The sequence below is a fragment of the Salvelinus namaycush genome, chromosome 14, assembly GCF_016432855.1.
Source record: "Salvelinus namaycush isolate Seneca chromosome 14, SaNama_1.0, whole genome shotgun sequence".
NCBI lineage: Eukaryota > Metazoa > Chordata > Actinopteri > Salmoniformes > Salmonidae > Salvelinus > Salvelinus namaycush.
Window position 1 is genome coordinate 19,688,824 of NC_052320.1, and position 16,382 is coordinate 19,705,205.

Below are 16,382 nucleotides of genomic sequence, written 5' to 3' on the forward strand. Positions count from 1 at the left end.
CACCTTTCAGACTTTCCAAGGCAACAGGCGGTATACGGCGGGCCCGGGATACTACTCCGGTGGTCAGCGGTATAATGGCGGCTCCTATCGCGACAGGAACACCAATCGCGGAGGCTACCGCTCCGAGGGTTACCAAGGCTACCAGGGCAACCAAGGCCAAGATGACGGCCCCAGCCATCCTACCAGCACTGCCACACAATCCTCCAACTCCACAAGAGGCCCTTCCAACTCCACTCCATCCTCTTCTTACCGTCAAGACCACCCTTCTCATAACGGTCTGCCCCAAAGGCCTCCGCGGACACACTGCCCCTGACACCGGAACTACCTGGCTTAAAACCCCCTACTAACCCTGGCACTCCACCCTCGATACCCTTCCCCTTCCACCCCACTAAGTCCTTTTTGATGAAGAATAGAATACAAGTTTACATCTTTTTGTCAATTGAGCTGTAGTGCCACCCATAGGCAAAACCATTCATCCACCAAACTTGAAAATCCGCTAATAAGACCTATTTTCTCATGCCTGTTGATCTAGCAGCATTTTGCTACTTCAGAGGCCAGTGTTATCTGATGATGAGTTCAGCACAGAGACTGCTGTGATTTATATGCATTTTGTGCACTGCTAAATGGCATTTATATTTTAGTTGCCTTATTATTTTTTTTTGTAGTCCATCACCATTTTAGTTCCATATGTTATGGCATGCTTGCTAGTATGTATGGAAGACTTTCATCAATGGCATACAATCAACACTACATACGTTTATTTGTATCCAATTCATTTAGAGCTTTCCATAAATACTGGTTGCGCCTGTAAATAATATGTACTCCTTGAACTGGACAATGAATCAGTTGATAATTAGAACTAGAGGTAATCACTTTGGATGTTGCCTGATGGCGGTTGTTTATTCCCTCCCTCACATGTATGAGAATAGTTTAGTGGATAGTTGTCCTGTCCTTCTCTATATTGTTATTGTATAATCCAAGGAGAAGGCTCGATTTCTTTATTACATACATATTTAATTATGAATTATTCCACTTCTCAAATCTCAGGTATGAGAAAGGAACCCCTACACCTAGTCTGAATTTGGACTTCCCTTTGTTAGAAGTACATATATTTAGGTGTTATTTGGTCTACTCTCATTCTTATTTTCAGTGCATCTCAGACAGGACCATAAACGGCACACACTTGACATGCTTGCCAGGTATCACAGTGCAACTTTGCCTTTCTAGAAATGAAGAGATGCCTGCATCACGAACATCAGTGCACGTTCTTGTGATCTTTTACATGTTAAAAAGCGAGCTTTAGGAGCTTTCTGTCCTTTTTTAATATATCAACTTTCCTCTTGATCATTTCCTAGAGAAGGAAAAAAATCGGATCAAATTTGTGAATGCTGTTTCGATCTTAGTTTGAATACGTTTTATGACTACCGAGTTGGGACTGATTTAAGATTCTTAGTAAAGTATACAATAACTTAACAAAATCTGGAGAAATATCTGATTGTTTCCCCTTGTACACTGCCTGGAGGCATAATGTTGCTTTTTCCCCTGATAATGTTCTTTTGAAATGGGGCTTGGTATGGTTCACCATTTACCGAAAGCAGAGCGGTGTCGTGTCAAACTGCAAGGCATGTGTATAAGGTTATACAGCTGTTTCCTCTGTGTACCAAAGGGTCATACCCGATGAGTAGAAGAATTGAGAGAACCCCCTCCATCTCCTCCAATATTACTGGTAGGAAGTTATCCATAGGAATACCTTTGTGTTTTAGATATGTTATAAACATAGGTACTGAAGTCTTCTTTTCATAGGAGTATAATTTGGCCATGAGGAAAATGTCTTCATTTTTGTTATATTTCACATCAACATAAAGATTATGTAGTTCTTGTTTGTTCAATGGTTTACAAAGTCTTCTGGGGAAGTGCAGAGTGTATACAGCAGGGTAGATCAATTGGCATGTATCAGCAACTGTGCTTGAGCACATAAGGCTTGGTAGCCAATTCCAGGAGCTTCCTGCCTTCAGCAAATTTTTCCTAATCTCAGATCTGCACTGTAAATATAGGCCTATTTTCAGTAATCCTAATGCACAGTAGGCCTACCTTTCAATTGCGGAGATGCATGCACTGCATTTTCTCTCCACAACACATTGCTAGTTGTTACCTTGTGGTAGCTTCAAGCATGTACATGTAGTATTTCTTACAGTTGTCAAAAAGCTAGAGTTATTCTCTATGGGGAATTAATTATGCCTGTCCATCTCTTTTACCAAGTGTAAGAACTCCCATTCACAGCTTTGTCTACATTCTCAACTATCTGGTGATCACCAAAGAGAAAAACATTTCCTTTTTTCGTTCTCTGCCTATAAAAAAATTACTTCATTGTTTTCCAATTGGATAATCTATTCTAGATTGAGTAGCATGTTACCTTTTTTTCTTTTACATTTTCTTTCTTTACTGTGTGTGTATATATATAGCTATAATTCTGTTGCGCTCACATGGGGCATTTTGTATGTTATATACATGCTGAACATATGGTTTACCCCTGAACTAGTTCAGTCATATGGACTGAACTAACAATCTAGTTCAGTCCAATTCTTCCAGTCCAAACTGTAAACTTAAGTGCCTTCTCTTGCCTCCATCCAATTCATACACCCCCCCTCCTTACAGCAACCACAAAGTATGGACCAAAGACATCTGCCCTCCCCATCCATTCTAATACACCCCCCCCCCCCCCCCATATGCGGAAAGGCACACTTTTCATTTACTATTAAACTTTGCAATACATAAGCAGGTGTCCTTTGTCTTCATATGCTTTTCATGGGCACAGTATTTTACAGATCCGTGTCAACTTAACTGTAAGCAAAATAAATGGCGATACGCTCACTTCTCATTGTATGGTTAACTATGTAAGAATTGTGTAATTCAATTTGCCATATTGGAGCAAGTAAGGTTGTTTAAGATGTCCCATCAAGCCTTTATCTCAGTAATCGGCAACATGTCAAATGAGGGCTGGAGCTATTGCTTTAAACTGTGACAGGCCTCTGCATCCTCCAAAACTGAAATCAGAGATGCAGTTTGATAGTGTTATAAAGCAGGTTTCCATCCAATCTTTTTATGCGACGAAAGTACATGTCAGATAAAATGTCAGGACAGATGGAGAGAAACATTTGGCTGCTTTATAAATGTCAACAAAACAAAATACATTAGACAAGGTGGGATCTTTTTGTCTGTAAAATGAATTATGCGAGAAATTATATAGTAACCATCGTATCGAAGTCAACTTGGAGTCACACGATGACATGTTGTCCTCCACCTACGACTTGTAGGGAAAGCATGCAGTTTATTATGCTACAGATTGAAAGTGCAAGGTGATGAGTTTGATTCTCCTTTCCAATAAATGTTGAGTGTCTTATGCTGATGACATGATCAACGATGTTTTGCTGCCGCTTGACAAATAAGAATAATCCATAATCTCATGTAGGCTAGTGATTCCAAACCTTTTTTTGATTACTGTACCACCAACTGAATTTTGCTCTGCCTGGAGTAGCCCAGAAGTAACCCCTTGTGCAATTTTACCAGTAGGCCTATGGTCTCATGAGTCTTCTGGATAGGCCAAGTACCCCTGGTTGGAAACCACTGATGTAGGCTATATCTGCGCTCTAGCCAACAGCGCACAGATCTTGTATCTGCACGCTGTTGGCTAGAGTGCATGTGCCAATACCGGAGTGGAAACATTCGCTACATAGCGCACATTTCTTTTTGTGAGAAAACCATCAGAGTTGAAAATCCATTTCATTTGTATTTCTTATTCGACACATGGGAATTTAACAGTACCGCAAAAGGTATTATGTGCACTACGTCATTTGATGAAAACATCACTGTTGTAAAAATGCACACATTGTTTTTAAGGCAGAATTTAGAATATTTGCATGCAAATATGTCGCCAATTGGATGGAAACCTAGCTAAAGTCTAAATGTAATTGTGTGGCTACCAACCTCAAATAAGAATGAAAAGAATGGAATGATAAACTTGTTAGTTCAGAATCCAATTTATCTAAACAAAGATGGATGATCATAAGGTCCGAAGATCCAGTGGATCCTCTCTTGAATTATCAGGTGGTCAAGTTAACTACTACTACAGATGGTCCTAGACCTGGTCATGACTGGGTGAAGTGCTCTAGTGAAGGCCTTGGTGATGACACTGGCAGTGCTAGTGAAGAGAGACTGTCTTTTGGTGCCAGAGCCAGAATGTCAGTTCTTCTCCAATGGGTTGGGAGGTGATTTAAAAGGACAGCTGCACTGTAAGTCTAATTAGAGAGAGTTAGTTAGGACCCCATTGTCATAAAACATTTCACCACAGTTCAAAAACCAATTTGCACATGCTCAGCATCCCAACATATTACAGAGTAGTGAGATGGTGACAGGCTGCTGACAAATATCTATGGTGTTAACGTGTCATATCCTGACTTCAGATGTGTGAGCGAAACTCATGAGATAAATCAATTCTGTGCATGAGCTAAAATCAGGGCCCAGACCCACTATACCCATCAACAGTAACACTTCAAAATGGTATGGACAAGAGGATGTGTATTCAACAAAAAAAATATGTTTGCAATTTTTTTCGATTTACCATTTGTATGATCATCCGAGGTGCCTTCCAATAGATCCTCTTATGAATGATCATAAGTGTCCTCAAGTGGATCCTCTCTCAGAAGATCAAAAGAGGGGTAGATGGCCAGTGGATCCACTTTGTTCTGGAAGGTCATAGAAAAGTGTTAACACAAGTCACAAAGCTGTCAGAAACAGAAATTCTGATCATTCCCAATAATTGTAATTCACTAACAATTAAAACTGATGGTTCACACAAACAGCATAAAATGTCAAAATAGAGACGCTTAACTAAATAAAGTGTTATTAATTCAAAGACTTTCAAACCATACCTTCGCTTTCAACTTTGGCATCTTCTGCATTTTATGTGTCTTAGGCAGCTTTGGCAACAAGCCAAACCTCTTCTGACTCTCATCCTTAGGGAGTCTATCACTTGCTGCTGCGGCAAGTGATTTGGAATTTCCAGATAATGAGATCGCCTTACTTGGATGTCCGGAGAGAAGCAGCACAGAGGAGAGGAGGAAAGCTGGGGCAGCAAGGAATTCATTGGGGGGAGTCGTGCTTATCTCCTTTACCAGAGACCAGGCTATGACTCTAGGGACCTCTGCACTGCACTGCTCCACTGCCTGGTGCAATTCGATTGCAGAACCCTTTTCCTGCAGCAGGTCCTTGTACACTGCTTCAACTACCTCATCAGGAGGTGCCCGAATAGGGGTAGATGATTCCTCATCAACGGACATTCCGTTGACCTCTGCCAACAGCGTCAACACAGATCCACTGACAGACAGGGCTTTCTCAATCAGCTCTGGCTCTGACTGAGGAGGAGATCCATCGGCATTCTTCCGGATCTTCAAGAGGAGTGCACATACCAAGCTATGCACAGACCCACTGGAAAAGGAAACCACGGGTGTAGATGGAGTTCCTGTAGCTGTGGACTGAGTTTCTGTTGTATTGCATAGACTTGGGGAGGCACTGCCACAGACTTGGGGTAGGACTTCTTGGGGACAAGAGGTATTAGCTTTGTTAGACAAAGTAGAAGTGAAACTCTGTTCGGCTTTGTTTTGCTTTTTCTTCTTCTGCAGACAAAAGCTAGGGAAATAGGATCTCTCTTGCCTGTTATTGGTTTGCTTTCCTTGAGCAATAGTGTTAAGAGATGACTCAGCCATTTGTTCTATGCTAATCACTCTAGCCACAGACGAAGCAATGGCTTTGGGGACTTCTGTACTCCACTCATCTACTGCAAGGTGCAATTGTTCAACTGATTGGCACAATTTTATGGCAGATCCCTTTTCTTGGAGCAGGTCCTGGTACACGTCGTCAACAAACTTAGCTTTGTCAGACAAAGTAGAAACGGAACTCACTTTGGCTTTCTTGTGCGCTTTCTGTGGACAACAACTAGGGAAATCGAATCTCTCTCGCCTGTTTTTGGTTGTCTTTCCTTGAGCCTTAGTGATGGTGAGAGATGGCTCAGGCATTTTGTCAGTGCGGATTGCCGGAACTACAGACAAAGCAATGGCTCTGGGAACCTCTGCACTGAACCCGCCTGCTGCCTGGTGCAAATCCAACACTGTTTCGATCAAATCTTCTTCGACTTTCAAGAGAAGGGCATTCATTACACTATTCACAGACCCATTGCTGATCAATTCCAATGGGGATGAGGTTCTTGCCACCGTGCATTGACTTGAAGTGGCCTGAAATTCTTGTACGTCTTCCTGAGAATTAGTTTTGTCTGAAGCAAGACTTACAAGGGACATTGTCTCTGGTTTCTTTTGACTAAGACCCAAGTAATGGGGGATTCTCTCTGCACTGCACTCGTCTACCGCAAGGTGCAATTGTTCAACTGATTGGCACAATTTTATGGCAGATCCCTTTTCTTGGAGCAGGTCCTGGTACACGTCGTCAACAAACATAGCTTTGTCAGACAAAGTAGAAACGGAACTCACTTTGTCTTTCTTTTGAGCCTTCTGTGGACAACAACTAGGGAAATAGAATCTCTCTCGCCTGTTTTTGGTTGTCTTTCCTTGAGCTTTAGTGATGGTGAGAGATGGTTCAGGAATTTTGTCAGTGCTGATTGCCTGAACCACAGACAAAGCAATGGCTCTTGGGACCTCTGCACTGAACTCCTCTACTGCCTGGTGCAATTCCAAAACTGATTCAACTGAATTCTCTTTGACTTTCGAGAGAAGGGCATTCATTACACTGTGCACAGACCCATTGGAGATCAATTCCACTGGGGATGGGATTCTTGCCTCCGTGGATAGACTTGAAGTGGCCTGAAATTCTTGCACATCTTCCTGAGAATTAGTTTTGTCTGAAGCAAGACTTACAAGGGACATTGTCTCTGGTTTCTTTTGACTAAGACCCAAGAAATGGGCGATTTTCTCTGCACTGCACTCGTCTACCGCAAGGTGCAATTGTTCAACTGATTGGCACAATTTTATGGCAGATCCCTTTTCTTGGAGCAGGTCCTGGTACACGTCGTCAACAAACATAGCTTTGTCAGACAAAGTAGAAACGGAACTCACTTTGTCTTTCTTTTGAGCCTTCTGTGGACAACAACTAGGGAAATAGAATCTCTCTCGCCTGTTTTTGGTTGTCTTTCCTTGAGCTTTAGTGATGGTGAGAGATGGTTCAGGAATTTTGTCAGTGCTGATTGCCTGAACCACAGACAAAGCAATGGCTCTTGGGACCTCTGCACTGAACTCCTCTACTGCCTGGTGCAATTCCAAAACGGATTCAACTGAATTCTCTTTGACTTTCGAGAGAAGGGCATTCATTACACTGTGCACAGACCCATTGGAGATCAATTCCACTGGGGATGGGATTCTTGCCTCCGTGGATAGACTTGAAGTGGCCTGAAATTCTTGCACATCTTCCTGAGAATTAGTTTTGTCTGAAGCAAGACTTACAAGGGACATTGTCTCTGGTTTCTTTTGACTAAGACCCAAGAAATGGGCGATTTTCTCTGCACTGCACTCGTCTACCGCAAGGTGCAATTGTTCAACTGATTGGCACAATTTTATGGCAGATCCCTTTTCTTGGAGCAGGTCCTGGTACACGTCGTCAACAAACATAGCTTTGTCAGACAAAGTAGAAACGGAACTCACTTTGTCTTTCTTTTGAGCCTTCTGTGGACAACAACTTGGGAAATAGGATCTCTCTCGCCTGTTTTTGGTTGTCTTTCCTTGAGCCTTAGTTATGGTGAGAGATGGCTCAGGCATTTTGTCAGTGCGGATTGCCGGAACTACAGACAAAGCAATGGCTCTGGGAACCTCTGCACTGAACCCGCCTGCTGCCTGGTGCAAATCCAACACTGATTCGATCAAATCTTCTTCGACTTTCAAGAGAAGGGCATTCATTACACTATTCACAGACCCATTGCTGATCAATTCCACTGGGGATGAGGTTCTTGCCACCGTGCATTGACTTGAAGAGGCCTGAAACTCTTGTACATCTTCCTGAGAATTTTTTTTTTCTGAAGCCAAACTTTTAGTCAGACTTACACGGGACATTGTCTGTGCTTTCTTTTGACAAAGACCCATGAAATAGGGGACTCTCTCGCGCCAATTTACAGTTTTCAGTCCTGTTTTTGGACGGTCAGCCTCAGTGTCCAAAGGTTTCTCAGCCATTTTTCCTATGTCACATTCTGTTACTAGCTCCTCATAACATTGAATATCCTCAAGCGGCAAAGACATATTTGAAGGATCTTTAAAAAATAAAATGGACATTTTATAAAAATATGAATATTTGAAATGATTGAAAGTTGCGAAAGTAAGATAAGTACAATAACACCTTATATTCAAATCTCCCTTACATTTGGGATAACATTCAGTTTAGAAAATAATGTATGAAATTAATAAATGCCTTACCTTTGCTGAGGCAAACACTTGCATCCACTGACAGATCTCTGGTCAGTGGGACGGAGCACATTACTTCCTGGACCATGGCTGTTGTGATCAAGGCTGTTGCAGAGACAGTTTCCACGCTTGTCTTAGTACCCTTCAGCTTCGACATCACCCAGCCTGGGATGGAGTGAATAGACTTTTGGCTTGAGCCAGAGGCAGGGTGTTGAGATTCATCTTGGGAAGCATTTAAACCCAAACACTTCTGGAGTAGGTTCCCTACCGATGTCTTCACAAAATCCAAAACAAGTTGTTTCTGAAGGTCCTCCTTCCCAGGGCATGATTTCTTGAAAGCCATCTGTGAATTACTGATTGCCAGGCGTAGTATATTGGTGCTGCTGGAATCTAGCATTACCTGCTGGGCCTTTTCAATGAGCACAGTCTCAGACAAGAAGTGAATCGAATCCTTAGAGAGGACGTTTGCTGTCTCCACAATGGCATGATACAAATTAGTTGTTATAGGCCTAACATCAGCAACCATACATTCGAGCTCTAGAAAACTGCTGCATCTAGTCTCTGCAATAATTGAGGCACTAATGTCAGCCACTCTCTGTTCAACAAAGCAGCTGGTGGCACCTTGTTCTGGCTGTTGATCCACGTCCCTGGTGATCAGTAGCTCGAGGTTTTGGGTTAGGGAGTCCAAAAACTGCTTTGCAAGTGCCTCCCTGGACCCTTTCAACTCACATGTTGGCAGTCCCTTCTTGATGTTCACCAAGATCCGGCTCAGGATCTCTTTTGCACTGGTTACTACACCGTGTTGACTAAATCCGATGTCGCTTTCAGTGTTGAGGAGCAGTTGTACGGTGAACATTTCCTTCAATTTAGCCTGGACCATTTGAAGGATAATGTCAGAAACCAATTGGACTTGCTCCCAAAAGAGTGTAGGGTCTGTGAGAATATTTAAAAAATCCTTGTTGGCATCAATTACAGTTCGCACACCCTCCAAGATGATATCTACCACACCAAATGCTGCCTCACCAGTGTTGTGTGGGAGCTTTATAGAGGGCTCCAGTGGCATGCTTTGTTCATCAAGCTTCTCAAGTGATCCCCCTTGGTAAATGGTGCCGATTTTGGAATCAAAAAGTGTGGTGATCTCATTTACAGTGTTTTCCATGATCTGGCTCACTGCCATTGAGGCTATTTTATGGAATTCCATATTTCTTGATTGGTCCCAAATTGCAGATGGAATGTCTCCAAGGTCAACAACCTCCTTTCTTGACATTGACGGCTGAGGTGACTGAACCACTTGTCTCTCCTGTTCCAGGTCACTGAACTCTCTGTTAAAGTCAGGTGTGGAATAACAGTAGGAGCACAGCTTTATCAAGCTTGAGCAAGACTGGTCTATGGATGAGGTGGATGACAATAGAAGCTTGGGTTTTGAGTATGGCATTGTGTCCTGGAAAGATTCCATGGATTTGGATGTTCCGGGTTGTTTGTCAGGCTGGGTGCTAAATGATTTGATCTTCAATATCATGTCTTTGATTCTGTCAGACACAGCATGTAGAAAGCTACTTAGTTGGCTATTAACGGAATCCTGCCCTTCTGTAGTATCCCTTGTGCATTCCTTTCCACAGAGATGAATCATGGCATCAATGACAGAAACAATAACCTGTGCTGTGGCATGAGGCAACTTCGATTCCAGTATCCTCTGCAATTCTACAGGGACACTGGGAAACACCTTTCCTGTCAGCTCAGGGAACAACGGCAGCAACTTCACAGAGACAACGCAAAGCATCTCTCTGGCAACTTGGCTGCTTCTGCTACATGTTGCTTGCAGGAGGACATAAGAGAGGCCAGCGTTGATGTACCTTATTGCCACCTCAAAGATATCAGAGCTCACAGTCTTGGATGAACTCACTGCTTTCAACAGATTGTCATCTCTAAGCTCTGACGAGAGAATTATGTTGCTTACTGACTCATCAATCTCAGACTGAATGCACTGATAGACGTTTTCTTGCGACCCACCTAACAGAACTACTACTGGTTCCACCAACAGTCTACTTCCATTCCTACTTGGCCTGGACCTGTTTGATCCACAGGGCAACTCACCGTGTTCATCGTCAACCTCATCCAACAAAGCACTCTTAGATCTGCTGCTGAAATATCAAGATAGACATTGAAACATGCTATAATGTCATTTATGACATACACAAGATAATTTACCAAAACAAATGTTGCTTGCTCACTGTGTTTGTTCTGTTAGCATAGCAATGAGTTCAGAATTTTTGCTTGCTTTCATCTACATATAGGGATATACAGTGAGGGGAAAAAGTTTTTGATCCCCTGCTCATTTCGTACGTTTACCCACTGACAAAGAAATGATCCGTCTATAATTTTAATGGTAGGTTTATTTGAACAGTGAGAGACAGAATAACAACAAAAAAATCCAGAAAAACGCATGTCAAAATGTTATAAATTGATTTGCATTTATTGAGGGAAATAAGTATTTGACCCCTCTGCAAAACATGACTTAATACTTGGTGGCAAAACCCTGGTTGGCAATCACAGAGGTCAGACGTTTCTTGTAGTTGGCCACCAGGTTTGCACACATCTCAGGAGGGATTTTGTCCCACTCCTCTTTGCAGATCTTCTCCAAGTCATAAAGGTTTCTAGGCTGACGTTTGGCAACTCGAACCTTCAGCTCCCTCCACAGATTTTCTATGGGATTAAGGTCTGGAGACTGGCTAGGCCACTCCAGGACCTTAATGTGCTTCTTCTTGAGCCACTCCTTTGTTGCCTTGGTCGTGTGTTTTGGGTCATTGTCATGCTGGAATACCCATCCACGACCCATTTTCAATGCCCTGGCTGAGGGAAGGAGTTTCTCACCCAAGATTTGACGGTACATGGCCCCGTCCATCGTCCCTTTGATGCGGTGAAGTTGTCCTGTCCCCTTAGCAGAAAAACACCCCCAAAGCATAATGTTTCCACCTCCATGTTTGACGGTGGGGATGGTGTTCTTGGGGTCATAGGCAGCATTCCTCCTCCTCCAAACACGGCGAGTTGAGTTGATGCCAAAGAGCTCCATTTTGGTCTCATCTGACCACAACACTTTCACCCAGTTGTCCTCTGAATCATTCAGATGTTCATTGGCAAACTTCAGACGGGCATGTATATGTGCTTTCTTGAGCAGGGGGACCTTGCGGGCGCTGCAGGATTTCAGTCCTTCACGGTGTAGTGTTACCAATTGTTTTCTTGGTGACTATGGTCCCAGCTGCCTTGAGATCATTGACAAGATCCTCCCGTGTAGGAGGCTGATTCCTCACCGTTTTCATGATCATTGCAACTCCACGAGGTGAGATCTTGCATGGAGCCCCAGGCCGAGGGAGATTGACAGTTCTTTTGTGTTTCTTCCATTTGCGAATAATCGCACCAACTGTTGTCACCTTCTCACCAAGCTGCTTGGCGATGGTCTTGTAGCCCATTCCAGCCTTGTGTAGGTCTACAATATTGTCCCTGACATCCTTGGAGAGCTCTTTGGTCTTGGCCATGGTGGAGAGTTTGGAATCTGATTGATTGATTGCTTCTGTGGACAGGTGCCTTTTATACAGGTAACAAACTGAGATTAGGAGCACTCCCTTTAAGAGTGTGCTCCTAATCTCAGCTCGTTACCTGTATAAAAGACACCTGGGAGCCAAAAATCTTTCTGATTGAGAGGGGGTCAAATACTTATTTCCCTCATTAAAATGCTAATCAATTTATAACATTTTTGACATGCGTTTTTCTGGATTTTGTTGTTGTTATTCTGTCTCTCACTGTTCAAATAAACCTACCATTAAAATTATAGACTGACAATTTTTTGTCAGTGGGCAAACGTACGAAATCAGCAGGGGATCATATACTTTTTTCCCTCACTGTATAGGGCAGAAGTTGTCTAAAGAAACTTTGGCATGTTCAAACTCGAGCTCTTTTGTTCAAATTCTCTTTTCAGTTGAGCAATATTGACTTTGACAGATTTTTTATGAACAAGCAGAGATTGGGGGGGACATGTAAAGTGTTAGTCCCATGTTTCACGATCCCCAACATTTTCCATATGCGCAAAAAGCTTATTCCTCTCGAATTTTCTGCACAAATTTGTTTACATATCTGTTAGTCAGCATTTCTTCTTTGCCAAGATAATCCATCCACCTGACAGGTGTGGCATATCAAGAAGCTGATTAAACAGCATGATCCTTACACAGGTGCACCTTGGGCTGGGGACAATAAAAGTAAGGCCACTCTAAAATGTGCACAATGCCACAGATGTCTCAAGTTGAGGGAGCGTGCAATTGTCATGCTGACTGCAGGAATGTCCAACAGAGCTGTTTCCAGAGAATTTAATGTTAATTTCTCTACCAACGTCATTTTAGAGAATTTGGCAGTACGTCCAATCTGCCTCCCAACCACAGACCACGTGTATTGTGTCATGTGGGCGAGCAGTTTGCTGATGTCAACGTTGTGAACAGAGTGCCCTATAGTGGTGGTGGGGTTATGATATGGGCAGGCATAAGCTACGGACAACGAACACAATTGCATTTTATCGATGCAATTTGAATGCACAGAGATACCGTGACGAGATCCTGAGGCCCATTGTGAGGCCCATTTTTTTAAAGGCATCTGTGACCAACAGATGCATATCTCTATTCCCAGTCGTGAAATCCATAGATTACAGCCTAATGAATTCATTTAAATTGACTGATTTCCTTATATGAATTGTAACTCAGTAAAATCTTTGAAATTGTTGCAATCGAACCCACAGCCCTAGCATTGCAAGCGCAATGCTCTACCAACTGAGCCACATCATCACATCACCAAAAACTCCTTGACGTCTCAATGTACTCAATTACTGTATTGTGCATTGTTTTTCTTCATAGTGATGGAAAGTCTACAGGTACAAACCTAGATGACCAGCCTATGTACAATACACTAATGTACAAGTGGTTTGTAAGGATGGTAAATTAATACTGCACACAAAGTGGTTGTTTTCCATGTTATTTGATCAAGAAAAATATTTAATTTTATGTCTTTGCCCATAACTTTGCACCTTTTGATGTACATTTTTGAGGGCAGGGTTGTTGTTGTTTCTGGATTCCATTAGAATGACAAATTCTAAACCAGAGAAAGGTTTGAGTCCTGAATGCTGATTGCCTGACAGCTGTGGTATATCAGACCGTATACCACGGGTATGACAAAACACTTATTTTTACTGCTCTAATTCCGTTGGTAAACAGTTTATAATAGCAATAAGGCATCTCGGGGGTTTGTGATATATGGCCAATATACCACGGCGTTGGCCATATACCACACACCCTCTGCCCTTATTGCTTAATTATACAACTACCTTTTTTGCCAAAGCAGAGATGCTGACATTTTTTGTTGTTGCCTGCGCTACAGATGTCTACAGTGTATTCAGAAAGTATTCAGACACCTTCCCTTTTTCCACATTTTGTTACGTTACAGCCTTATTCTAAACTTGATTAAATAAAATCCTCATCAATCTACACACAATACCCCATAATGACAAAGCAAAAAATGCTTTTTATATTTTTGTAACTATATATATATTTTTTCAAATGTAATTAAGTATTCAGACCTTATGCTATGACACTCGAAACTGAGCTCAGGTGCATCCTGTTTCCATTGATAATCCTTGACATGTTTCTACAACTTGATTGGAATCCACCTGTGGTAAATTCAATTGATTGGACATGATTTGGAAAAGCACACACCTGTCTATATGAGATCCCACAGTTGACAATGCATGTCAGAGCAAAAACCAAGCCATGAGGTTGAAACAATTGTCCGTAGAGCTCCAAGACAGGATTGTTTTAGAGGCACAGATCTGGGGAAGGGTACAATAAAATGTCTGCAGCATTGAAGGTCCCCAAGAACACAGTGGCCTCCATCATTCTTAAATGGAAGAAGTTTGTAACAACCAAGAATCTTCCTAGAGCTGGCCGCCCGGCCAAACTGAGCAATCGGAGAAGGGCCTTGGTCAGGGAGGTGACCAAGAACCCGATGGTCACTCTGACAGAGCTCCAGAGTTCCTCTGTGGAGATGGGAGAACCTTCCAGAAGGACAACCATATCTGCAGCACTCCACCAATCATGCCTTCATGGTAGAGTGGTTAGACAGAAGCCACTCCTCAGTAAAAGGCAAGACAGCACGCTTGGATTTTTCCAAAAGGCACTTAAAGGACTCTCCGACCATGAGAAACAAGATTCTCTGGTCTGATGAAACCAAGATTGAACTCTTTGGCCTGAATGCCAAGCATAATGTCTGGAGGAAACCTGGCACCATCCCTACGGTGAAGCATGGTGGTGGCAGCATCATACTGTGGGGCTGTTTTTCAGCAGCAGGGATTGGGAGACTAGTCAGGATTGAGGAAAAGATGAATGGAGCAAAGTACATAGAGATCCTTCATGAAACCCTGCTCCAGAGTGCTCAGGAACACAGACTGGGGCAAAGGTCCACCTTCCAACAGGACAATGACCCTAAGCACACAGCCAAGACAACGCAGGAGTGGATTCGGGACAAGTCTCTGAATGTCCTTGAGTGACCCAGCAGAGCCCGGACTTGAAAGATCTAACAGTTCTGGAGAAACCTGAAAATAGCTGTGCAGCAACACTCCCCATCCAACCTGACAGAGCTTGAGAGGATCTGCAGAGAAGAATTGGAGAAACACCCCAAATACAGGTATACCAAGTCTGTAGCGTCATACCCAAGAAGACTTGAGGCTGTAATCGCTGCCAAATGTGCTTCAACAAAGTACTGAGTTAAGGGTCTGAATACTTATGTAAGTGAGATATCAAAAAATGATATACATTTGCAAAAATTTCTAAAAACCTGTTTTCGCTTCATCATTATGGGGTATTGTGTGTAGTATGATGAGGGGAAAAAACGATTTAATAAATTTTTGAATAAGGCTGTAACGTAACAAAATGTGGAAAAAATTCAAGGGGTCTGAATACTTTCCGAATATACTGTCTATATTGGTACGCTAATCCTACTAAAGGCCCAGTGCAAAACTTTTGCGAATTTTTTCTTCTTGAAACTTTTGCGAATTTTTTAATATATACAGTACCAGTCAAAAGTTTGGACACACCTACTCATTCAAGGGTTTTTCTATATTTTTACTATTTTCTACATTGTAGAATAATAGTGAAGACATCAAAACTATGAAATAACACATATGGAACCATGTAGTAACCAAAAAAGTGTTTTTAAATCTAAATATATTTTATATTGAAGATTCTTCAAAGTAGCCTTAAAGACTTTTGTTGTGGATAAAGAGTTACCTGTCTAACAGCACACAGAGGGTGTTCTTTAATGGAAACCTATCCAACATAATCCAGGTATAATCGGGAAAGCTGTCTAGGCCCCTTACTTTTTTCAATCTTTATTAACGATATGCCACTGGCTTTGAGTAAAACCAGTGTGTCTATGTATGCGGATGACTCAACACTATACAGTCGTGGCCAAAAGTTTTGAGAATGACACAAATATACATTATCACAAAGTCTCCTGCCTCAGTTTGTATGATGGCAATTTGCATATACTCCAGAATGTTATGAAGAGTGATCAGATGAATTGCAATTAATTGCAAAGTCCCTCTTTGCCATGCAAATTAACTGAATCCCCAAAAAACATTTCCACTGCATTTCAGCCCTGCCACAAAAGGACCAGCTGACATCATGCCAGTGATTCTCTCGTTAACACAGGTGTGAGTGTTGACGAGGACAAGGCTGGAAATCACTCTGTCATGCTGATTGAGTTCGAATAACAGACTGGAAGCTTCAAAAGGAGGGTGGTGCTTGGAATCATTGTTATTCCTCTGTCAACCATGGTTACCTGCAAGGAAACACGTGCCGTCATCATTGCTTTGCACTAAAAGGGCTTCACAGGTAA

At 42.3% G+C, this 16,382-nt stretch overlaps 1 protein-coding gene across 1 annotated transcript in view; it reads left to right on the plus strand.

Annotated features, from left to right (window-relative positions):
• The window catches only part of LOC120059247 (spermatogenesis-associated serine-rich protein 2-like), a 78,312-nt gene extending 75,450 nt beyond the window's left edge, over positions 1 to 2,862 (plus strand). Inside the window, exon 13 of the mRNA XM_039008148.1 lies at positions 11 to 2,862. Coding sequence (XP_038864076.1) covers positions 11 to 313 — 303 coding nt within the window. The 3' untranslated portion in view covers positions 314 to 2,862. The remainder of the gene's footprint in view (positions 1 to 10) is intronic.
• The last annotated feature ends 13,520 nt before the right edge of the window (positions 2,863 to 16,382 follow it).